Source organism: Anopheles coustani, chromosome 3 (assembly GCF_943734705.1).
Source record: "Anopheles coustani chromosome 3, idAnoCousDA_361_x.2, whole genome shotgun sequence".
Lineage (NCBI taxonomy): Eukaryota > Metazoa > Arthropoda > Insecta > Diptera > Culicidae > Anopheles > Anopheles coustani.
Genome location: NC_071288.1, coordinates 38,077,162 through 38,103,410, shown reverse-complemented (window position 1 = coordinate 38,103,410; position 26,249 = coordinate 38,077,162). Strand labels below are relative to the sequence as shown.

Sequence of the window (26,249 nt, the reverse complement as noted above, 5' to 3'; positions counted from 1 at the left end):
AGTTGCTTGTTGTTTTCGAAGACGACAAGTGCCGAGGAGACGAGAGATCAACGAGATTGATGATTTTTCATTTAGTCTCTTCAAACGACTCCGAAAGAGATCCGGAAAGGATGCCCCCGTGGAAGTTGGCCAACGGGCACACGGGTAATGAAATACTTTGCGGCGTTGTTACATGAATGCCGCCGGAGGTCCTCGGTCTCGAGTGTGGTCATCCGCAGCGTTAGGCATCGGACACAGTAATTGTGCGTGTCCGAGAGTCAAAGACCACAGCAAATGCGTACCGACTTCACACCAGAGGAGTGGACGAACCAAACAGATTAGTTTGGCGGTGGCTGAAGAACCTCGGGAAAGAAAATCCGAAACGAAAACAACACGGAACTACAACATTGCAACCGACGTACGATCATCAACGCCGCACAAAGACAATCCTTCAACGCGTGATCCTCCACAATGGTACCCAAAATAAGAGGGAAACCATCTTGTGTCCCCATCCCTCCAACGACCGAACCTCCGCCACCGGACCAGAAAACCGGGCGAGAGACGAATTAAAACGTTTAAGTGAGATTATTTCGAAGCCGCTTCAGCTGAATGACCCCAGGGGAGTCAAACCTACGACCAAACCAACGTGGCCAACGCTGAACCCACCACCGCTGATTTATTCCACCGAGATGAAGTTGTTTCATTACGGCCAGAACACGCCGACCAACGCCTTTCTCGCTCTTCTGCCCTCGTCTCAGCCACTCCAACTGACAGCGTGCTGCCGCAGGACTGAGCCCTTAATGGATACCTTCGGTAAGGCGCATCGTTAAGTCGAAACGTCAAAACCCACACACACACACACACGCATGAGCACGATTGAGCGGATGAGGAATGGAAGGAACCGAACCAGTCCATCGGATGGACTTAAAACTGGAACATTTTTCACAGAACGCACAGGCGACCAGACCAGCAGCATACGGATTAAAACGCGGTTGGAGAAAGGTAAACAGCTGTTGTTTTCAGATCCCATAATTACAGGACGTACAAGGCAACAAAGTATCTTCTTTCCGCTCGAAGGCGCACATTTACTTGTCAGAACAAAAACAACCCTCTCATCATCACATATTTCAATACGCACAATATGACTTCAACAATGTTAACTGTGAGCAATACTGTATTGTTAACTTACTGAAAATGATTCATTGCAATATCATCATTTCATCAAATAAGTAGTTATTTGTAGCTGTGCCATTTGCCATTTGTTTAAGGAACGCACCAAGTTTAAACACAAATTAAGATAGAGAAATTTGAAGTAAAAGTTAGGGAAGTACACTCAACTAGTGCGGAAAAATGCATTGGCATATCTTTGCATTATAAAGAAATTCTAAGATAAATGAATTAAATAAGCAAGCGATCGTCAAATATGCTAAAGTTTGCAAAACTATTGGTGAAGAGAATTTTTTTTTCTATGCTTCCCCATTTGGCATTGGAAGCGAAATTTTAAGACCTTTTTTTCTATTTATTCTTATGATTCTTATGAATCTTAGATGAATTGTGTATTTTGTTCACATATCCTCGAAAACGCCATACTAACACAAATAAAATAACAATTTTTAATTACCTTAAGAAAAAACGCATCTAATTACGGTTTTTTAGTAAAAGTTATAGAGTTATATAGAAAAATGCATGTACGAGAGTTATACTTCCAAAGTTTTGTGTGGTCGGATAAGTATCGATTTAGGCTCATTTTTGGGCAAATAAAACACTACCAATGTTCTAACGGTTGCGTCAAATAAAACCGCTGAATTTTTTTCAACGACTTAGTGGAATAAAATGGCCCCCGTTATCTTGGCGCTTCCCATTGCCCGTTGTTGTACCAAACACCGGTGCACCATTTACGTCTGCCCTGTCGTAAGCAGCCCATACTTCGTCTTCTTTTTTTAACGTATCACGTGAATTGCTACGGTACGATAAGGCAGCGACTGTGGAGTGTTATAACTCAATCCACCGACTTGACGTATGTAGGGCTCACGAAAGCGTGCGTTTCTTAAAACAAATATGAGCACGAAAGAAAAGGGAAAAGGGTTTCCGTGCACAAAGCCGGAGTTTGAGCAAACCCGATCGGCATTGAGTGGTTGGTTTTGGGTAAGCTGTCGATCACGCTGGCTTCGGGTTCTCACGCAAACAACATTCTGTAGTATGGGTAAATGCAATCCCCAGCCGCACAATGCTATGCTGATGCCAATCTACCGAGCCAAAGATTGAACTGTTTGGCGAGTGTGAAATAATCGTCCCACTTTAAACATAAATAGTAGATTTTGTTCTTCTTTACTGAGTAAGAAAAAGTTGATTTTAAGCAATCCATTTTACAAACCAAATTGCGTTTCTAGGGTGTTAGTGAGAATCAGCGGTGATATATTTAGTGTTTTGAAATGATATTAACCCTTTGCACTCGAGCGGCACCGATACGACGACCAGCAGTAGCGTAGCACCAACTTCAAGCGGCCAAGCCGTTTGAAGCTGGTGAGCCGGTCAAGTCCTACTCAATTTGCAATTCTTGATCCATGCGCTTCAACATGCATAGTGACATTTTGATATTTACGATGAATCAATTAATTAATAAACTACATAACTGTAAACTTCTTCCACGCTACTTTGTTTAAAACAGTTTATGCGCTCACGTATAACACGTTTACCCAGTGACGGATTCACACTCATTTGTTATTTGTTATTTAAAAACAATAACATAATAATTTGTATAACAAAAATAACACACTCATTAGGGCTCTAAGCGGTAAAGTGAACGCGATCCCTGGAGGTAAAAGGAGGAACGGGGTATGCTTTCCGAAAAAAATCCATGTTATAAATTACTTTTATTCTACAATCAATAAGTTTACAAATTCCTCGAAGTTTGATTTTATCAATCTTGAGAATTGATATTCATTCAATAGTCAGAGTAGAGAAATTATATAATTTTACTTCGCCAATTAAAATCCGTATAAAATATTCGTTTAAACATGTACCTTGTTTTGCAAGGACTAACGATTTTTATTTAAAATGTTTTGCAGCTTTTTCAAATGTATGCAACATCTAACAGGACAAGTCAAAAGCGCATTGCTTGCATTGAAACTGCCTATGCTTGGTGTATTCAAAAATTCTGTTGGTTTTATGCAAATGCATGCTTATTTCCAACTGATACTCTTCAACTCTGATTATACACCGGACCATCCTTTCATTATTTCGTCATGGTTCTTGGCAATAATTTTTATAGGATGCAGTAAAATTATCCATTATTGACCGGTTACAATTTATTACTTGTCGCTCATTGAAGAAAACCGATGAAGTCTATAGAATTTGTGTTAAAGTATGAAGGGAACCCGTGAAGGTTCAGGACTCCTTGCGAGCTCGGGGCCCCCGCGACCGCTCAGTCCGCGCATCGTTAAATCCGCCACTGCGTATAGCAGTTTGGTCAATTTCGCCTCGAGTTGCTGGTTTGCGCAGGCGAAAACGCTCTCGAGCGCAAAGGGTTAATAAGTATTAAATCATAATGCAGTGCATAATATTCCAACAAGCAAAGAGGGTAGCAGAAAAAACTTCGGCAATTTAAAGCAGCTTGACTTATCTTAAACTTAAGTATTTCGGTGACGATGTTTTGCGGTCCAGATTTTGTCTACTAGCGCAAATGCTTAACGTTATTTAAACATGCAATCTCATGTTTCGCTTGAACTAGTGTTCGTACGATTTGTCAATTTTCCGACCGGCATTGCCGACTGACAAATGGCACACGAGAAAAGAGGAGAAAAATTGGTAAAATATCACGCCGGTTCACTTTCACCCGAAAACGGTACCCCCATACCGTGGGAGGCGGATTTGTGTGTCAGTGTAGCGGAAAAGCTTTGCTTTGCTTTCTATCGTGCACGAACTTCAGCGCATGACCCGCCGTCATGCAGGCTCCGGCTATGTCCGTTACGTGTGCGAAAAGAAAACAGCTCCGCACAATTCCCTTAAGCCTTATCCCGTGACCAAACTTTCAGTTTATAAGGTGCCTTTTCACCAACCCCCCTCCTGCGGTAACGTTTGTACGTAGCAGCTATCGGCAATTACTATCAACCCTATCACGGTCAAGCCGCCTGCGGTGTATTCCCTCTGCGGGGAGTAAAAGATTTTCCACCCCACCCCCCGGACAAAATGGAGCACGCAAAAACTCGACCGAAGATACCAGCATGAATCAGCATTAGGCCGAAAATAGGTGAACTTTGCATCGTGACCCGAAAGATGGATCGAAATGCCGGAGAGACGAGCGAATGATAAGCGGAATGGGAATGGGAGAGATATTTCGGTGAAATCCGGAACTTTTGCCCGGTTTTTCCGTTTTGTTTTTGCGCACCGCGCAGGAAATAGGTGGACCACCACTTACCCTAGTATCACCAGCTCGCCGTATCTCATTCGAGGCTTATCTGTGTCTGCATCACCCTCGGCTATTATCGGAGACTCTGTGCCGTCCGTTCTGAAAGGAAAGAAGAAGGTAAAATAGAAACAAACGTCAAAGATAGGAAAGAAAGTAAGCGATCAAATATTGTAATGTTTAGCATAAGAATTGAGGAACAAATCGACTTCTACAACGCTGCACCATTATGAAATGCGGCATGATGATTCGATTGCAAAAATACCATTTTCCAACCAGCAGAAAAAGATGCCTCTCGGTCACCTTTCGGAAAGGAAAAAAAGAGACTGTAGTCGGTTGAAAATGTAAAGCTTTTTGTAAGCCAACGGTCGGCGAATGGAAATGGCTTCTCACGCAACATCGCCACGGTCGCCGCAACGACACGTAGCGCGCAATGGCGGTTAATACACGCCTGTTCACGTTTTGGAGGCGGTTTTTTTTCCTTTTAACCCATGGCTCCCCATCGCAAAACGCCACACGAAGGGCCCAACGACTTTGGCCGCCCGGCGTCTGAACGGCTCCGGCGTGGCCTTCAAAAAACGTACCGACAAAAAAACCAAAGAAAGCGCTCTCGTTTGGAATGGAAAATAATAAATCTGAAGCACTACAAACGATGGAACGGACGGAAAAATAAAATACATGGATGACCCACCGGCTGCGTCAAACATCGCGAAAAAGAAGTTTGCGTGGAAAAAAACGAACCGAAAAGTAAAGTTAAACAAACTGTACTGCGCAAACGTAGGTTCAAATGTTGGCTGAAAATTTACCATAATGAGAATCATTGTGTGCAGCAATAAAAATTGTGCCATTCTTGCTTATTCTAATTGCACGATATTTTCTTAGGTTTTATTTGTTATTGTTTTTTCGTTTGCAAAATAAAAATAAACCATTTTTGGTTAACATAAAATGCAACAATTTATTTTCATAATCCCTCGACAAAATTAACCTCCGCGAGGGACAAGAAGATCAAGAATTCATCGTGACATCGTTAACTGCCTGACACAAGCGGCTCCCGCAAAGCTTCTATAAATCTCTTTCCTCTTGCCTTTCCCCTGTTCAACGCTAAGATCCTCAGAATAATCTAGAAACGCCCGACAGGGGAAGAGAGAGCATTTCTTTCAACCACGAAAAATAAATAATCCATCGAATCACGCTGCGTTCCAGATGTTCCACGAACCCGGTATCGAGCAGCATAAGACGGTAAAAGATCACCATCATCACCATCACATGCAGCGGCATCCAGCCGATAGCGATGAGCCGCCACTCACGAAGATTCAACTTCGTGCGGGGGCCAACATCGACCGAGAGCCGTAGGTAAATGGCTTCAGCAGCAGTCCCATATGTCGCGAAGAAATTGCCGAGAAATGGAACCTATTTATAGCAGAACAACTACTCTACAAGAGATATTTCACCAGCTCGCCACGTACACCTTCGGGTCCAACCACGGACGATATTTATTGACAGCCGAATGCAGGAGGGAACCACATCAGCTTCACGATGATATCTTCATATCGATAGTGGACCCATTTCAAGGAAAGGAAATAAAATACCAAACCCTCGGGAAAAACGGAGGCTTCAAATTGAGCGGTTGATTCGAGTTTTCCTTTTCATTCATTCCATCAGAATAAGAAAGTGATCCCGGATATGAGTCGATTTGTCGCATTTTCCATTCGAGTCTTTTGCGACGACGAAGACGTTCGACATAAATCTATCGACACTTCCGTACACCATCGATCCACTGCGAGCGACGCACGGTGGGATAAGGTAGAACAATCAAGAGGACATTACAAATTTTCGATGCTTTTATCACCGATTTTGATTGTTTTTAACCGAAAATGATTCAAAAACAAGAAAAAAGGTAATTTTTTCATGGAAAAACTAGATGGTACCACTGTAGCGTGAACAAGGCTTGGCACTCGAAGTGTATTCAATAGATGTAATGTATATGTAAGTGATGTACTGCAACAATTTAATGCGGTATTTTGAAAAGCTACAGCATAGGATTGCTTCGAAGCAATACTTTTAGATCCTACATTCTATCCGATAGATACCCACCACAGCCCTTGGTCATACAATACCCCATTCTGCGCGCGATAGTACATGTACCTAACAAGCAGTATCTTAAAAACTCGCAAATTCGGACAGCTTAACTTTTTCAGAAATTTCCCAGTTGTTTTTGAGATTCGTTTTTTATTCATAATAAAAGTTAGAAAACCTCCTGGAAACATGTTATTTCAATTCTAGTAGCTGTTCAAATGAAAAAGTTGTATTGACATTCTTAAAATATATTTTTTAACATGCCGAAAGTGAAAGGAAAGTTCGAACTCGTTCAAAATTGACTGAACAAAAAAAATGTTGACATTGGACAGCTAGAACATTGTGCAATGTATTGAATTTGTACAACGGTCTTTTCTTAGTTAACGATCTGGCTATCACTTAAGCTTGTTTCCATTAGTATACAAAAACTTTAATTTTTTTCCGAAACATTCGCCTCTTATCCCACCGTGCAAACGTCACTAGATAAGCGGATGGGAATGGACAAAAATAGGTAAAACTTATTTTAGTCATACTTTTTGTTTTTCTTAGCAGTGCCGCGGAACTTTTTCGGATGCTAAGGAAGAGAGAGTGCATCACAAAATAAGTTTTCCGAGAACGGCCAACCATCGGAACACAAAAATCCCATTTCCACTCTCTATTGCCACCGCTTTATGACGCGAATGTCATCCTAGACAGGCGCCACACTAGCCGAACCTCTCATAGCCTCAACTCCCAGTGGTTTTCAAGAACGCACGTGGAATCAACACTAGGATCCACACACACACACTATCGCCGGCGGCCACGCGCCGAAACCGAAACGACCGGAACATCTCACCAGAAAAAGTTCAATGACATCTGCGCCACCAGCAAGCAGAGGCAACAGAGAAACGACGCGGAAGACAATTCCGGACATTTCTCCTCCTCCAAACGGAAAAGAGGCCAAAGATCGCCAGAAGAAAGAAAACCTTTCAACTTTAAACCGACAAAAACGCGTCCATAGTGAGAGCCGGGTTCCACCATGTGGCGTCATTTGACCGGCACTAAAAGGTGGCCATAAACCATCCAAACAAATCACCCAAAATGTCCATTAGGGAAGCCGATTGATGGCGTATCGATGCAGCTTAGGTATGGGAGATTCGTTGGTTCGAAGAAAATATTTTATTAACAGATATGTTACAAAGTAACACTGGCCGACGACTTTTAAACTAGATTGGTATCCACGCGGTAGTGGAATCGAGAAGTAAACAATAGTGACAGGCAGTGACAGGCAGGGTTTATAGAGTAAGAGAGGTCAAAGGAACACTCCTTAACTGCTTAGCTTGGTTGGGCGAAATTTCGCCCGATCAAGATGCGCGCATGATGGCCCCGATGGGCATTTTGAAAATGAACCGGCCATCGCGATACGGAGAGTATAAATATAAGGCTACGAAGGGAAGCGGCCCTTTTTATTGGACTGTGAAGATAGCCCGAATAAATACCGCGTTTTTTAAAACGCTTGTAACACAAAAGAAGCGTTATTAATATTCGGTTGTGGGCATTTTTCACAAGATACCTTAAGCAGAATATCAAGTCCAAAACACGCGCTCTCTAATATCTTAACTCCGTATGAACCTTCCACCACGTGAGAGGTTGGGGCAACCTTGACACTCCAACCAACCGTAAGTAAGCCTGTCAACCGGTAATTATAAACCTTGTACAATTGCTGGCACGGTATTTTAGCTGGATGACTTCCTTATACCTCCGTGCCCGCTGCCTACTTTCCTGTGCCTTCGCTCCAAAACTTTGCGTGCCTTTTGCGTGCACCAGTTTTCCAGCACCAACCATCAATCTCAGTCACTTGTAGAAGAGCTTTACAACAATCCGATGCCGGTCGGACTGGAGACGAACATGCTGCAACAAACAAGCACAGTCGGCGAGTGGAACCGCCAGGCCATGCCCCATCAAATATTCACACGATCACAGGGGGCACAGTTCGCCGCGAAGGTTTAATCGATTACGATAATGCTATGCGCGGGCGCGCGTGTGTTCGAGAAGGAGATTGCCCTCCCCTGCCGCCTCTCACGTGCGCCCTTTGGGAAAGTGGTCCCTCAGCTGTCCCTTCCCATCATCCGCGCAATCGTTGGAGTAAGCCTGGGCAATCGATAATTACGAGTCACGAACGGAATAAGTTCCTTCCCCCTGCCAGCCACAACCACAAACTCCTGCCCCTCGGTTCTCCATTCCAACATCAACACACCCGGAGGCACGTTTCGGGGCGACCGACCTGAACCGGAGGAACAAGCAGCTGATGGCACGCTTCCACCGCGGCTGACGTCAGCTAATGCGGCAAACATCGCGTCCAGCTCGATGCTCAGATTAGAACCGATAGGAAAGCTCCACGGGGCAGAGGCTCGTAAATAATTTTTCGGATTTTACATCGATTACACCCCTGTAAGCGCATGAACCAAACCGCGAGGGTTTGTGCACCCGACACCGTTAGGGGCCAATGGCTAGACCGAGGTTAGACCGTGTCTTGAAGTATTGACCACTGCATTTCGATGCATCGGGCGGAATGAAATAGAAATGTAAGTACGTTGTTACGTGCAATTTCGGTAATTGCTTTTGAATAGCTCATGTCACGTAGCTTTACATTGAAGAGTTGATTTCTAAATTTTACCCGGATCCTTCTGAACACCAGACTTTAACTCTTCTAGCAAGTAATTATGCAATTGCTAACAAACATGATTATGCTTTTATGACGTATTGCCTAAGAAAGCCTTTCATATAACCTCAAAATAGCAAAAGCGTGCCTGAGATCCTATATAAATTTTGAAAACCCAAATAAAAAATATTCAATGTAGACTGGCTTTTCAAAAATTATAACATACAGCATAAAACAACCGATGAAGATTCACAACTACACGTATGAAGTGGACCAAGCATAAGTTAGCTTTAGGGGAGACATGACCAATGAAGCTCGTGAAATTTCAAACCTGGCTACGTTAAGTAAAATTTTAAATTTTAACTAAAAGTGTTTGTTTATTTCGCGTTTAGACAAGTTAAGTTGTGTTTCACATGAGTGAAATGAATGTTTGACAGTTGCTGTTAAGTGAAAGTTGCAATCGTTTAAAACGCCTTTAAGATATTTTATCAAAAAGTTGTGCAACTAAGTTCTACTCTTTTTAAAGGTTCTAGAAAAAAAATACTTCTATCTTTGCATGTTAACGATGGGAATCAAACGCGAATAGAAATCAAAGACTAAATGAAATGGATTATAAACGAAATCAACCAGCAAATAAACTACTCTGATTGTATTAACCATCAATTAAACGAAGCTTCTTTTTACCCTGTAGCTTCCCGTTTGATGTTATTACTAAAGCATGACCATAACTAAATTACACCAAGGAAAGCGTGCTACTGTGGCGCCTCAGCCGGAAACTAATATTTTTAGTAGTATTAGTAAATAGTAACAATGAAGTTGTGAAAGTTTCAGACCTGTACTATTGTTTTTTGCTAAATGCCGTATAATGGAAATTACACACAACGAACTTAAATTCTTTTACACATTTATGACACTTTCTCCTACAGTGATTCCAGCTTCAGCGGCTATAACTACTCGTAAAGTTCAAATAAGGAACAAAACAATAAGGTAATGATAAGAACCGGACTGTCGACAATCTTGCTTGAAAATTGGCCCATTGTAACTCAACCTACTTAAGATGAATTGATGTAGTTCATCGCAGCAACAAACGTACAAGCCGCGACGAGATAAGCCGCCTTCCCGCCTCATTAGCAGTAGCAGCAGTGCAACCATTATCGAGCGATTAAAATTAAGAGTTGTCTCTCAGGCGGCTCAAGTTAGACTACCAGGACACCAGGAACCGAGACATGAACCCAGGGAAGTACCGTAGGGGAAACCCCTATCTCGTTGACTTTTTTGTCGGTTTTATATTTTTCTATGTCAAATCAGTATGATTTCGAAAACCTTCAAAATGGTTTTCAATGTCAATCGAGTAGACATCGCTTGTGTGATATAAATTATTTGAATTATTTAAGTGGACTCAAGTTAAATAATTTTGTTTGTATCGTATACAGCATTTCTAAACCTCAAATTGCTTATTCACCAATCTCTAAGGGAATCGTTACTAAAATTAAGAAAAACCCACTTTGATACATCACTCGATCGACCCGGTGCGCTTATTTGCGTCGAGAGCTTATTTAAGTCGTCGTCTAGGAACGAGTTCAACCATGGGTACTGCTCATCAATTTACCAAGGCGACAACAAACTTACTACGCATTGCAATCGGAGTGACACTTTAGCACTACTGCTCCTCCTGATAAGCTCCAGCGCGCGGGACAGAGCAACAGATTGACAGACGACAAAGGCACGGACAGAGCGTAGGTCTTCCAATTGTGGCTTCCCCTGGCGGAAGGTGGAAGGGGAGCGCATGCACACACTCGTGGTATTTGCTCTATACTCCACTTCAACCATATGGCAAACCCAAAAAAAGGCCCTTTTTCGCCCGTTTGACACACACTGTTACGTCAGACACTCTCCTTAGTACCTGGCGTGTTTTGTTGGGCGCGACGATAGTGAAATTACACCCGGAAGTACTTACGCAAAAAGCTAGCGATACACGCTCGAGTGCGACAGTATTACGATGAGCGATGATAACGGAAGTTTACATCCACGACCACTTCCACGTGCCCGGTGCTTCAACAGGCTCCTCTCTTCGAGAGGGTGCCACAGCAAGCAGCAAGTGCATCCATTTCGCCAACACTCGACGCAGACGGCAGACGTCCGGACAGCGGTGGTTTCGTCGATGGAAACTATGGCGTCCACCAAGTATGTTCTGTCTACTACTACTCCCTTTCGAGCCTGGTGACAACGAACCGTGTGTGTACGTGTGTGCGCACACCGTTTTTCTTTGTTCCATAATTATCCGTGGCCGGCAGACGACAAACGATGCGCCGGTGCATTGCGTTTGCACTGCCATTTTGTTGGATGCACGTTAGTTTGTCTGAATCTGTATCCCCCCGCATTGTCTCGTGTGCTACCTCCGGAAGGGAGCCCACTGTGGGGCAACTACAACAGACAATGGACTTAAGCAGTGAGCACACGCATTTTTACAGATCTTTGTTTTATGTAGAAGATAAAGGGTCGAACAATGTTAAAGAGTGAAATATGTTCAAAGTATTTAATAAGTGTCACGCACATTTTCCTCATATTCCATCCGGTTATCAGAAACAGCAGCACCTAATTGAAATCTTTTGTTTGATTTGAAATAATTTTGTTTGATTCGCTGCAACCGTGGTACTATACTCTTCATATTATTTCTTATGTGTTGGGATTAGCTGCGATATGAGAAGGCGAGCTTATTATGGTTCAATTATCTAGTTCCTTCTCTTCATTCTTTTTCTTGGATAAGAAACTGGTATTCGCAGGCCCAAAGTAGTACAGTTACCCTCATAACCTAGTTTGTATCAATAAAACAACAAAATTTAAATCTGCAGGCTCTCTATGTTTACACGCCAAAGAAGATTTAAATTTAGCTGTTCTCTTTTGCTCAATTAGGCACGCTCTAGTCAATGTTGATTAAAACTGTTATAGAGTAACGTAATTAAGATAGTCAAACAAAGGTGTGGTCCAAACTCTAGAATGTTACTGATTTCGCGAAACAGTATCAATATAGTACAATTAATCGTTCTCATTATAATATGAACCGCTGATCAAAAGCAATTCATACAAAGGATGATAACACGCACCAGCAGTGAGTCACTTTTGGCTATGACATGCAAAATCCAAGCAATTTTCAATATCATCCAAATCTTGCTTCATCAGTATTCAAAACAATGTAATCGACGGAAAACAATTCTAGTGAAATACGTATGCCAAAAACATACAATCAACTGGTGTAAGATTGCTTACCCCCATGTAAAACAAAGCTTAACCGTCAAGTAACAGCTGGTCCCTTTTGAGTCTTCCATTCTTCAGAACAAGTGCTCAACAACCGAGCCGGTTTGATGTAATCATGCGGAGAACAGCCATTCAACAGCATTGTTTTTTTAGATAAATGGCTCAGAAACATATCCAGAACATGTGGTTTGGTTTAAAGAAAGATGCCATATTGAATAAACTTTGTGGGTTAAACATATTTCAAAAAAGCTGATCTACCAAGCTTCCTATTAGTTATATAAGCATGTATGACTTCAAATAAATACCGAGCGTAAAATCTTGAGAAATTGATGTCGATCATCAAGTATTCGACCAGGAAGTAATTTCTCTCTCTGTCGAAATTGCTTTTATTGGGACAACATACTTTTATTGGTACATATTTTCCTGTTTTTAAACTTTATGACCCAAGAAATTGACCCACATACGTTGTCCCCTGTAGCATAATATGCTCAGATATTGTGGCGCGATCCGGTACACATCGAAAAAAACCACCGGAATACAACAACACCACGCTGCTCCAACCGTCCGCCATGATGACAGCAGCGGACCAAAGTCATGGACGAAAGACTCTCGCTCCCTCGACTGGCTGTGTCGATCATTCAATTTCTCTCGATTTTGTAAAACGCGAACGCGCACCAAACCTAAAACATAGTTGCGCGAGCGCGAGAGACGTTTTGATCGGCGCTAGAACCGCGCTAGAGTTTAATGACCGCTGCTCGACGGAGCAACTGTTCCGTCCGCTTGAAACTGCTGCCAACTGGACCCCCACACGGAGCGGGCAATGGCTTCGTCGTCGTAAATCCAACGCAAGTAAACGTTCCGAATCGAATGGCCCCCGCGAACTCATCGTGAGGGCAACCTTCAAAACCGAATGTAATAAAAGTGCACGTAGCAAACTTGTTAATAAAATGAACCTGGCAAATTATGAACCAGATAGGCTTAATTCAAATGTAATAAAATCAAAGACAAGCTGTCAGAGTCGTGTCCCAATAACCTGAATCTTGCAGACCATTTGCACAAAATCTCTTTCATTTAGTCGTATTTATCTGCAGTCGTGTAGTTCTTCATATATTTGCGAATTTGAATAATAATCGTAGATATTACTATTTGAATAAATTGCGTAATGATTGCTTCATTACAGTACCATTAATGTATGAAAATGTGAAAAATTAATTGAAACTATTTGATAGCCTAACTCACAAAGTGAATCAAACTAATCATTTATACAATATTTAACGCTTGATCCTCTTATATTGGAGTCTAAATAGCTTTATAAGCGCAACAAAACGTATTAATCGAAAACATTTCACAAAGTATTTAAGAAAAATTGCTACAGATTTTAATAAAAGGCTAAAAGAGCATTCATATGTTTTACAACAACGATTGTTAAAAAAATTGGGTAAGAAATAATTCAGTTCTCTTTTTATGAAAATTTAAAATACGTTTTTATGCTACATTTCATATTTTACCTTAGCTAATATCGAAACCCACTGAATTACAGCACACTTCATTCTATTTTGCCACCTCTAAACGAAACATGGCATAAACTTCTTTACCTGATGCAAGATCCTTTATTTTTGTCTGCTATCCATACCGAGTGTAACCTTTATTTTCAATACCGTGACCTACTACGTGATCTACTTTTATCTTATCTAAGCTACAAACGTATTATCGACCCTTTCAGTGTTGAGATAACCTTATAGTTTGTTGACATACTTTCTAAACGATGCATCATAGTTCCAAGATCCTTTAATCCTGAAAAGTCCTCTAACTTATGGACAACCGGTTAATGGAATCATGAACCGATAAAATTGTGCCTTCTTTTCAAATATTCATAACAATTTCATTCCAACTATTCTTAAGCATTGTCCACCGTCAACCAACATGCTGACCGTCGCTAACTGCTGGATTACGGATCGATATCTCTTCCAGTGGCCTCCAACGGAACAATCCGTTCAATAAACCGACCGAACGAAACGGGCCTCAAACTCACTCGGAGTGTTCGTATATGACCATGGCGATTTCATCGATCGGCCCGACATTGCCGGCATCCGATGGCGGACTTCCTCCTCCTCCTCCTGCTTGATTAAGGCATGGCGTTCCACCATCACTCTACTGGCCTCGTTTTCCGCTGACAGTCCACAAAAATGGGACATTTTCCGTCGTTGGCAGGAATATGACGACGGGCAGCTGCTACCGCGAAGCCACATCATTGTGACCTCACCACCAGACGGCTACTTTTGCATGATGCAGTAAGACAAAAATCGAATGCCACGAAAAACACCTTGGACAACGTGTGCGTTCCTGGTCACGGTGTTACTCACGCTGCCGGCACCGGTGGGTTCATATCATTTTTATGTAATGCAAAATAATACGCTCGTTCGCTCTCGCCAGATGACATATTTACGCCACGCATGAGAGAACTTCGCCAGCGTTCGAGCAACGCAGCTTGAGGAAAAGGTGTAGAAGCCCACATCAGAACGAACAGCTGCTATTTGGGGTTTTTTCCATGCGGTTTGTCTTCCCGCGGGTCCAGGCAACACATCCGGCGTCAGCAATGTTGGGCAGTTGAATGGCCTCCCGGAACGGTATGCTACGAAAGGGGGGAGCTAGAGCTCTGCTGCCCGGTGATGACAAAAAAAAGTGGTCAAAAAAGCCGTCTGGTGCGCGCGAAAAAAAATTCATATGGAAATTGCCCATCGGTACAGCTTGCGTACATGAGCCAAACATTAAAGGAAAAATGGTGACAACCGCAGCTGATACTGCAGTACCAGCAGAACAGCCAGTCGCGGGTTCTGCAGTACTCGATTGTGAGCATGTGCCAACGGCGGAAACAAGCTCCATACACTGTCGGCAAAGGCAACAGCAAAGCAATCCAGAGCAGTTCCAGGAACGAAGAAAAGCTGATAAATGTTGTATTGGGGAACGCCGCCATGGCCCATGAAGATTCTCTTTAGTTTTTTGCAATTTTAGTCGAACTTAGTTATCACGCTTGGCTGGCTACGTTAATATTTAACAGCCGGTTATTTATGGCCCGAGCACTGCCTTAACGAATAAGTTAATTTAATATATGCATTCTGGAACAAAAGTATTTTAAGCATGAAAAGTAGATTTTTGAAATAAATAATACATCACAATTGCAATAGCAAAAGGGCTCATAACTAAATATGTACACAGAAAATAAGCAGTGTATAGAGCAACATGGATGGAACAAGTGACGAAATTCATTTTAAAATGCCTAGTACCGTATTTTAATGAATATAATATCAACTTAATACAAAACCGCTTCAATACTTTTGAGTGATTTTGATCAAAACAATCTTTTCGTCTCAACTTTTCATTGTTATGAATGTGTTTATGCAAAAGCTAATTTTGTAGAATTAACTTTATTTGGAAGGAAAGGTTTCATCTCTGTTGTTTAAAGTGAAATGTTAGAATCTTCTGCTACTATTTAGTTATTCTTAGTTATTTTAGGATGTTTCCAACGCTTTCGTACCTCGATTGCGCCAAACCAGGTAACAAATTAAATTTTCCACTACATAAATAAGAATTTAAATTTTTAATTTGTAATAAAAGATTCGTCTCAAACTGATGTTAACATAGAAATTGGTCTCTCGTAAAAACTACAGTGTTTTTATTGTTCAAATACAATAATCAACAAACCTACATTTTCAGAATTATACTTTTCTACTGCCCAAGAAATAAAAACATTTGAAAAATAAATTAATGAAAATGTAGCAAACAAGATTAGTTTTATCGAAATCGCCATCGAATGCACATCAAAACCCTTTATCATATACAGCACCGGCAGCGGATTCTCATTACTGACACATACAGCGCGCCCCCACCCACCGCCATTGCATCATAACCCGCCGGTATCGTCTTACGTTTGGCCGAAGTTGGCAACGTTTGCGCCGATCGCCGTTAAAATTAATTACCACTTTATGATCGAAAATAATAAAAGCAACCGCAGTAAAGTTTAACGAACGAACAAACGATGTGCCACCGTCTGCTTACCTCAGCGCGTGAACCGACCCAAAGGCAACCTCAATCCGACCACCCGCAACACCCCACCCCCTCCCGATAAACCCGGTTATTATCATGAACGATGGAGCTGCTGATGCTGATGTCATTGAGGATAAAATACGCAGATCGTGCTGCTGATGAAGGCTCCTAGTCGCCTGTCTAGCTTTGCTTCTTTGTCATGTGCAATCATGTTGGGCGGAAGAATGGAAGAATATGGTGCGCCTCACATGTACGTGTGCTCCCGCTGGGTGGTATCACTCAACGGACCGGATGCTGAAAAGGATTCGTGTGCCCTCACCACCCCCCGAAGGCCAAGGGCTTTTGCCCATCCCACAACAAGCTACTCACATTTGTATGTTTCACGCCCATTTGTAGGCTTTTTTTCCGGGGTTTCAGGCGGGTGGCGTATGATGCAATCGGTGCTACCAGCTGTTGGCAAGCATAAGAGGCGGAGTGTCGCATTGGCTTCCTATGAAACACACCTGTTTATGTGTGGCACTAACCTACACACTTACCCTGCAGAGAGGGCACTCTGGGCTGTATCCCTGACCTGGTTCGTTTGCGTGTGTTTCCGTTATATTCTTTCGCTAGCCACACACATTAAGACCTGAGTCATTCCGGCCAGATGGAGTCATGGTACGGCCACGTCCGGTTCGGCGCGTGACGGTAATGCCGTGAACAGCACGCAAATCTTCAATCGCTACACTTAATCGCAGCCGTCAATCACCGCCCGAAGGGAAATTCAGTGTCAGGGCAAATCGTCATTCCTACCTTCCTTTTACGCTAGTGATAAGAAGCTGCAGCCGATAGGTCTTAATCTACGATTCGCGACTGCCCTTGTGCATGAAGTGGAAAGAACGAAGATATGACTGCATTTCATGAACGAGGCCACTTTGGTTAGAATACATTTACATTAACCCCGGGGGCTGAAGGGTAAACCGACCGATGCAGAAAATAATTATTTGAAAGCATATTATTCGGATCTAAACTTCAAGGCAGCATTTGTGGAGAACCTCCCCCCATCATGCTAGAACACCTCACATGGATTGCCCTTGACAAAGAGTGGCAACGACACGACACACTGACTCACACTTGATTCTAAACCCCATCGGAACACGTTACGATGCATTCGCGACCTGCAGCACGGCGATGCACGGCATCCGTATTCATTCCGGGAGGGACATGCAATATTCATAAACCATCTAATGCTCGCTGCTGTACCCCGAAACGGTTCGCCGGCAAAGGCACGTTTACGGTCACGCCATAAATAGACCGCCGCAGCACCCGCAGGGCCATAACGAGTGACCATAGTTCCAGCGAAGAGCACCATCGTCGTCATGTGGTGTGGTGCCAATCTGGGAAGAGCCGGAGTGTTTTGCAATGCAGAAGAAAACATACGACCTGCACTGTGTAAGAATATTCGATAAGAACAACGTGATCGGAATCGACTGCCACGCTCGGAAGTGGATCGTAGATGAAGCTTGCTTTATGTTCTTCTGAGCCAGGGGCCGGCAAAGCCGGGCCCGCGGGCCAAATCCGGCCCATCAGCTAATGTTATCCGGCCCGTAAGAAAAATCTAGCGCAACATACAAAATCAAACATTCAATTCTTATCGAATTTGTTCACGATGCCTCACTTGCCTAGACCTAAAAATTTAAGTTAACACGTTAAGCGCTACGTGTTCTTCCCCGTAAGCCGGCGTCGGTCTGCTCGGGCCGACAGAGCCCGTTGGGTAGGCCGGCGTTTCTACGAATCGCTGGCAGAACGGGAAGTAGTACAATTTGCGCGTAGCACTTAACGTGTTAACACTGTTTGTTGCGATTATAAGTTGCCTACATCCTGGCATTTAGGAATGCAACAAAAAAAAGGATTAACTAAATAGGAATCAGGAACTAAGTCAAATGAATTGTTAGATGATCCAAATGAACTATTTGAACAGATGAATAAAAAAAGTAGCAAACTGAAGCTCGAGGTATAAGGATTCCTTCAATCGCATGAAGACCATCCGACATTTTCTACACTGTTGAAGGTGATGTTCAATACCATGTAGTTTCCTCCTACAATTTGACTTTTTAGATCGTCGATTTCGAAATTTCCCGCTCGCGTGAATCTCGTTCATAATCCAGCGATAAAATAACAATTTTACTGGCTACAATTGTCGACACCACTACATAATAAGATATGGTTCACAATATTCAAAACATCCATAGGCTGTTTTTCAGGTATGATATAAAAAATGTACTTAAAATACAGTGAGCGACAAGTTTGATGCTAAAAAAATACAACTTCCAATAACAATCAAAATTAACGGTAAGGATTAAAATTTCGAAATGTTTTATCTAATACTTATGTTACATTCAAGATAAAAAAATTATACATTCGAAAAAGGTCTATCACTTTCAAAAGAACAACACATCGTTTCATACTCTTTTACATTGTTTGCCCTATTTCAGAAAACGTGTGCCGACCCCTGTTCTAAAGCCGTAGAAAGAATTGATTTCCTCTTCGCATTATCACAGATAAGTGGCTTGAATACATATGAAAATAAAGTTAAAAAATTAGTTCAACACAGTAAAAAAACTACTGAAGTACAAAACACAGCTGTACAAGTCACTCCAATGCGGACCGTCGCATGTTTCGTACCGACACAATTGGTGATTGTGTCCTTAGCGACGACTGATAGCAGGATGGTTCACGTAAGTGGTGTTGTAAATGTTGTGCAATAAAATCAAACATTCGTAGAAAGGGCGCGCTGTATCTCTCCTCATTGCCATTATTTATGACACAATAAATCTATTCCTTTCGGTGATTAAATAGCATTCCGAAGGAAACATGCAAAAGATGCGATTCAAAGAATGGACACATTTCTGTGCCCAACCCTGCCTTGTTAGCAATTAATGTACTAAACGAGCGAGTTTAATGAAAATATCATGAACATATTGCACACACACACACACACACACATGTTTGGCAACTAGTGCGGTAAAAAATGCAACAAGATCAGATTTAACAACTTTAATTAACCGTTACGACCAGTCTTCTATTAGCAACCTACACGCGCGCAAAATAGTTTTGTGCGTAATTTACCAAGCTTTCATAACTAATTACTCCTACGCTCGTTTGCTTGTTTGTCGGTTATTGCTTGCACGCTCCCCGCCCGGTTCACCCGCTCCCTTGCGTGAATCCCTCTACCCCAACGAAACGTTCAGCATGCCGCCAAGTGCGTACTCGTGGCACATTTCTTCAGCGTGCGTCCCACCAAGGCGTGAGGCAAACAAACAATCATAAACCGCGGGAGGATCCGCCATCGTACACTTCCGAACGGAAACGGCAATGGGGTGGAAAATTTGCGGCTTCCGAAAAAGGAAGAAGGGGAAAAACGGAACGGGCTGGATTGTCATGCCGAGTAGTAATCGCCCATCGACCGCGAGGGACCAAGGTTGGGGAATTATCCTGAACCTGCCCGAAAAGCGTTTGGCGGCAACAGGAGGTTGGGGGCGCTGATGGCTTGGAGGAAAAGATCAACAAAATAAACGAGCGCCAATTGATTTGTAATTGCTGCAGCGCGCTGCTGCTTTGCTGTTCTAAAAATGGACGGTCTTTAGAGCCGCCTTTTGTGTGCGGGAGCACGTTCTGGAGAAGTTAGTAAGCCGCACACTTGGGGTAGCTCTGACATTTACCGTCCCGATGATGACGACGAAGCTGACCCTCCCTAATCAAGGTGAAAGAAAAACATTGCAGTAGAAAGTACAGCGATGAAAAAGGTGTAACTTATCCAAATGATGACAAAAATAAAAGCATCGAAACTCTTTCCTAAGCACTTGATTCGGTTCAGCTTAGGCCAGCTTTTCAGTAGATTCGATTTTGACGTGACAACTGACGCGTTTCCGTGCGGTAATAAATTAGAAAATTCGTTAATGCTTGCTTGCTGCTGATTGTTTGTTATCAAATTCTCGTTTTAGATTGTTTTCATTCCGTCGTTTATGTTGATTTCAACCCCTTGTTGCACTTGCACCAACCGTTTAAGTATCAAACACGAAGTCTTATCAAAATCCGAACTCGAAATCCCGGTCATGATTGATTGATCAACATCCTCCAGCTTTGAAATTGTACGTTATTCACATTCAATGAGCCAAAGGACCCACTTTCCAAGCACGGTTTCGAAAACTTTTTAACAAAACGGTGAACAGTAACTGATTGAAAAAAAGTCATCTCTCAAAGTGACTCTACAGCGCAATGGCATCATCTCGTCCAGCTCAGTTGGCACCAATGGTGCATCCATTGGGACAGGTTCCCGGCACCTCCCTATTGATTATGCTCGATCGAGCAGAACTTTTTCCCCCCCGGGGGCTCTCAATAATTACGGGCAACTTTTTGTTCAGCACTTTCTGGGTCGAAACATAAATAAAAACTATATGCTATACACGCTGTTAAAAAAATAAAATACACATACAAATAGAAAGTGCTACGGTAAATCATAAGTTTGAAAATGTCAACTGTATTGCTTATGTTCAGCAAACAAATCAATTGGCAAAGGTAAAACAAAGTTGTAATAAGGAGACAATAGGAGGTGTGTGGCTACTTTATATACCAGATACTTTAAAAGCTTCACCGTGATTCTCGTAAATGTCAGTTCACAAAATTGCGCTGTGTTCCTACGTTGTGGCATAGGAGAAGCAAGAAGGTAGGAATGGCTTTTATCGACCGTTATCGAAGGTTGAGAGCATAAAATTCCTGTATACTTTTTTTGCTGAATGTTTTTTGTGTTGAAACCTATAAAAAGTTCAAAGTAGGCCATTTGTCGAAACATTCACGGCAAACTTCTTACTCAGTCATTTCTAACACGCTCTTTTACAGTGTAAAATACTGTTTTTATTATGTTTGTTCCATAAAACCTGATAACCTGATGCATACAATATGTTAAGCACGAAAACAAATTATGCTTGTAACATTTGTACTCGAAATTACATTTATTTTTGCACTTCAACATGCGACTATTTATTCCCCCATTTTCAATGAAATGCACATGTTTTCTAAGGCAATAGTAAACAAATAAAAAATGACGCACGCTGCAAACCATTCAACTGTAGCTTGAATAAATAAAGTAAGAAGGCTCGCGATTGTAGAATAAATAAGTACGACACGCTTCGCCTCATGGCTATCATTACACGTGAAAACACAATCGTACATGCAAAGTATTCCTTTTAACTAAACTAGATTTTTGCTTCTAATCGATAAATGATAATTGCACACAACAAGAGACCTGCTGAAGGCTATTTCGTAACAACCGTTTTCTGGAATATAATTACACAATCTCTGTCACAATGGAGCAACTTGTGTGAAACCAGTTTCTATTGGAAAATAAAAGATTATTTCATATCATCAGCAATGCAATTATTTATCTTCAAAAGTATATAGGCTTAAAAGCAAAAAGCTTAAAAAATAATTTAATACAATTGGGACCTTTTTGCTATTCTTTAGTCATTGTGTGCCAACAAAATTGAACTTTTTCCATTCATTAATAAAACTAAAGGCGACAAAATAGCAGTATTTGGTGTGTAGCATGTGTTTTAACAACTCGAGGTACTAGGAATATGAATATAACGTGAAATCAACTTTGTTTGGCTTTTTAAAATCGAAATATGACCTTCTTCGAATTATTTAATTTCATCAAAGAAACCATACCTCACAGGAACCATCTCTACATGGTATAAAAATTCCACAAATCCCAACTCTACCCTGACCTTAAAGGAACTGAATTCCATTTCGGTGTTTAGCTTTCGTGCCCATTTCCAAAAGAAGAATGACGATGAAAACGGACAAAACGAATAAAGCAACGAACCAGCAACCTGCGTGCTGCGTTGGGCAAGGACACGAAAAGGATCAATGAAGGCATTCAATCCCGTAGAGCACGGCGAAGGGGCGTAGGTGACAGCCTGGAGGGGACACACAAAACCCATGTATCGAATTTCGTGGCCCATCCTCTGCCGAAACACGAAACCGGCACTATTAGCGAAAGGCACCACCTTCTCGCATACGACGCACAAAACTGTGGCAAAAATAGTTCCTCAAGACAACCTCCATTTCGTTTTCCGAAAAGGTGGCACTGTAACGGGCAGGTAAGAAACGAAAAAAAAACCAATGAAACAGCGCTATGGAAATAATCCAACTTACCGTTTAACCATGCTTTCGACGACGTTCGTTCCGTTGGTCTCCGTAGTGTCGCTGTTTGCCTCGATCGAGCCTATTGTGTACGAGATACAGTTGGATCCGCACTCACCGAAGGGTGGCGCGCGCGGAATCGCACTGGTGGAAGGGACGAAGGCAATCGATGCGAAGGTAGAGAAAACGAAACACCCCACGGGGCCTGGGGAGGGTGTTGGTAAAAATCCTCTACAAAAAGCACTATTTTCCACCGGATGGCGGGCTGAAGAAACGGATCGCTATCTTCGCAAGCAAACTTCGAAAGCACAGCCGCCGATTGCAGACACAACTTTTTACAAACTAAGCCCTTTTTCTCGACACTTCACCAAACACTTGAACACACTTTATCACACAAAGCAGGCTGCGAACAGGAGTCTCGGGCGAAACTAATGCACTAACGGCTTAACCCTGCTTTTCCTGCTTGTACACCTGCACCAAATCAAAACAAATCAAATCGGGACCGTGGCGACGCAACGTAAACTGCGAGATATATTTTGGTTTCTTCAGCTTTTCCTTTTTTTTCTATCAAACTTCAAGGAAGATTCTTCCCGTTTGCGATGCTTCACTAATACACACGCCTTCTGCGCATTGCATCGAACCGCTCTCACAACGCATATGGAAACATCAACGCACACACACACAACGCACACTCTCGCTGCTTGGAGAACACAACATAAAAAAGGATACCGATTTCAACTGGGATTACTCTTGCCCTGCTCGAAAACACTTCGTATCCTGGATGTGAGAGGAAAGAAGAAAAAATAAACAAACAAACATTGATATAGCCGTCCACACAGAGTCAGAGCAAGCAAAAGACGATAAACAGAGCTGGTGGAAAACACTTGCTGCACCGACGAATGGGAGATGAGGCGAAAGGAAATGCACTTTTCCGCACACAAAAATAGCATGGCCACCTTTCGCACCGAAAGCAGTGAGCTTATCGCTGTGCGGACAAAGAAAAAGTGCTGCCCGAGAGAAGGTAGGAGAAAACCCCCGTCGAAGAGTACGGTTGCGGACCAGCAAAGAAAAGGAAAACAAAGATGGCACAGTAATGCAGAATAATGCAAAATCAGAAGACATGAATGGGTTGGGGGTGTCGAGGGAAGTTTTATGATTTAATATGCTCCAGGTAAGAAATAAAACGGTACGCACACACTTCCACCAACCATGTTCGTCCGATTTTGGTTCCTTTCACTTCGCTTTCCCAGGTTACGTTTTTTTTGCATTGTCTGCTCGACCCTACCACCACGACGCTCGTTCTCTTGCACTGTAAGAATGCATCGAAATTGAAAAGTGCATCCACGCTCTTGTGTGGGGAAAATGTTGATCGATTTTGTTATGCCGACTGTATGTCTCTGCTGTTATTTGCAAGTTCCTTGAAAAAAAACGCAAGCGTTCTTTGTGCTTATATGATTGCACGTCGTTAAGATGAAAGAATCAACACTAAAACCCTAGCAAAACAATAGTCTCGCACAACAACGCGGCACGAAATGCGTTGTCACCAACACACACACACACGCACGGTTGAAGAAAACTGGGAGGTTGTGAAACAAAAAGACCAAGCGCTACTTTGATCGTTCTACTGAATCCGCAAAACACTAGACCACACAATTTTTACTCCGCCACTTGGCTACTGTTTTCTTTTTCTCCATTTTTCGTTTCATTATTCCGCTCGTGACGTCTTTTCCATTTCCATCTTGTTGCTGTCCTTCTCTTCAAAGCCTACTTCTTTGCATTCTGTTACTAAGAAAACGCTCATTGATGAATTCACATAAACTACACTCGATTCAACGCACAGACGTCTTTCCAGCCAGGTATCGCAAGTTATCAATCAGAAAGTTACCAATTCGATAACAGCAATCTGTCCGTTTTATGAAACCCAGTTAAAAAGCAGCCACCAAAACAGACCGTAGCACCAACCAACACGGAGCTCCTGGAGAAGATGGACTCACCTACAACAAACAAACCGAAAGGTGCTGCCTCCCTTTTGGAAAAGAGCTTGCTTTTTCTCCACCGCGTTTTACGTCCGCACACTTTTTGGCCTTTGCAATGATTTTCCAAACGCGGGTAAATCAATTTTCAAACTCAAAAGCTCGCTCGACGACACGCTAGAAAAACTCAAGAGGCAATTTTTCCCAAATCGTTCTGTGTTGGCAGAACGAACGAACGAAACGACGTGCGCACAAGATCGATTCCGATTCCGGACTGACGGGATCCGTCAGTTTTAGTTCTAGTGTTTGAGGAAATTTATTGCTGCACGAATACGCACTCACAATGTTTCACCGTGTGTCACAACACATTCATACACCTAACCGGTAATTTTATTACCGGTAGGATTACCGGTTTTATGACCTTAACGGCAACAAAACACCGTGCGTCAAGTTCAAATTCTCGGTTTGCGGTTCAAAATTTTCAACTGTCAGAATCGCCAGACCAACATTTATAGACAAGTAGGTATAGTTTTAATAAAATTAGTAGTTTGAAAAGTAATAGTATTCATATCCACGTGTAACGAGTGTTTTAACCCTCTTCAATTGCAAATGGTTAAAATTGTTTTGTGAAGTATCTATTTATGTCATTACGGAGAATATGACAAACCCTAATCAATGTGTTGTAAAATAATATACCTTGGTTGAGCTTGCCAACAGAGTTACAGTGTTTTACAAGCCAGTTTTCATAGTAAATCATGAAAATAACGGGTTTCAAAACTATATTCGGAAATGATGAATTAGTAACGTGATCCACAAAGCTACATTTAGCTTGAATAACCCAAAGGATTTCCATTGACGAAATAAGGTTACAGATCACCGATATCAAAGGATCCATCTCTTATAGCTCCTGATCATGATTATTATATAAATTCAAATTTAAAATACGGTTTACTAGCACAAGCAGATTTGACCCACGTGTACTCATGAATCCTATAAGCATGCCAGTCACTGCTCACCAGTTGGAGCATATCGATCTGAATAAAAACAGCGCACATGAAAAACATATTTTAGAAGAACTTAGAGACACAACCCGGATTAATAAAAATGTCATTTTATGCCCCGATCGAAAGCCATTTATTTGATGATTTTTATTTTGAATTTTGTAGATTTTGGTTTTGGTAGATTGGTTTGCACACTCGAAATAACACTATTTTTTCATTTCTCTTGTGATACGTTGTAAGTTTGTAGCTTCATTTTTGAAGCTTCATGGTATTTTTTTCCGTAGTGACGTACGCACTTTTGCATTGAACATCTTTATTTTATATGACCAATGAAAACTATAGAAAAAATAAATAAGAAAAGCGACCAAATGTATTTAGCGCTCGCTCTGGCGTTATTTAAATAGCTCTTTCAACAAATTAGCAAAAAGAAGATTGGAGTTTGTTACCCCCGCCCTTTGCATTTTGTACGTTGGTTTTGCAACACTGAACACAAAACAACAGCACTATAGCATTTTCATACGTTCACATCATATTTAGTTATCGATTTTTTATGCTGATTAATTTTAACTCAATACTTAATTTTTTGCTTAAATCATTGCTTTTCCTTTTTATGCTTTCTATTTGTTTTCTGATTGGCGTTCACAAAAGAAAAGTTTTTATTAAAATAAAAAATAAAACCATAACTACAGATT

General features: G+C 41.9%; 1 protein-coding gene across 1 annotated transcript in view; it reads right to left on the bottom strand.

The window, feature by feature from the left end:
- LOC131260856 (protein pellino) overlaps window positions 1–24,815 on the bottom strand; it is a 50,620-nt gene extending 25,805 nt beyond the window's left edge. Inside the window, exons 1-3 of the mRNA XM_058262692.1 lie at window positions 24,578–24,815; window positions 22,596–23,360; window positions 4,397–4,486 (exon numbers count right to left, since the gene is read on the bottom strand). Coding sequence (XP_058118675.1) covers window positions 4,397–4,486; window positions 22,596–22,606 — 101 coding nt within the window. The 5' untranslated portion in view covers window positions 22,607–23,360; window positions 24,578–24,815. The remainder of the gene's footprint in view (window positions 1–4,396; window positions 4,487–22,595; window positions 23,361–24,577) is intronic.
- Window positions 24,816–26,249: the final 1,434 nt, after the last annotated feature.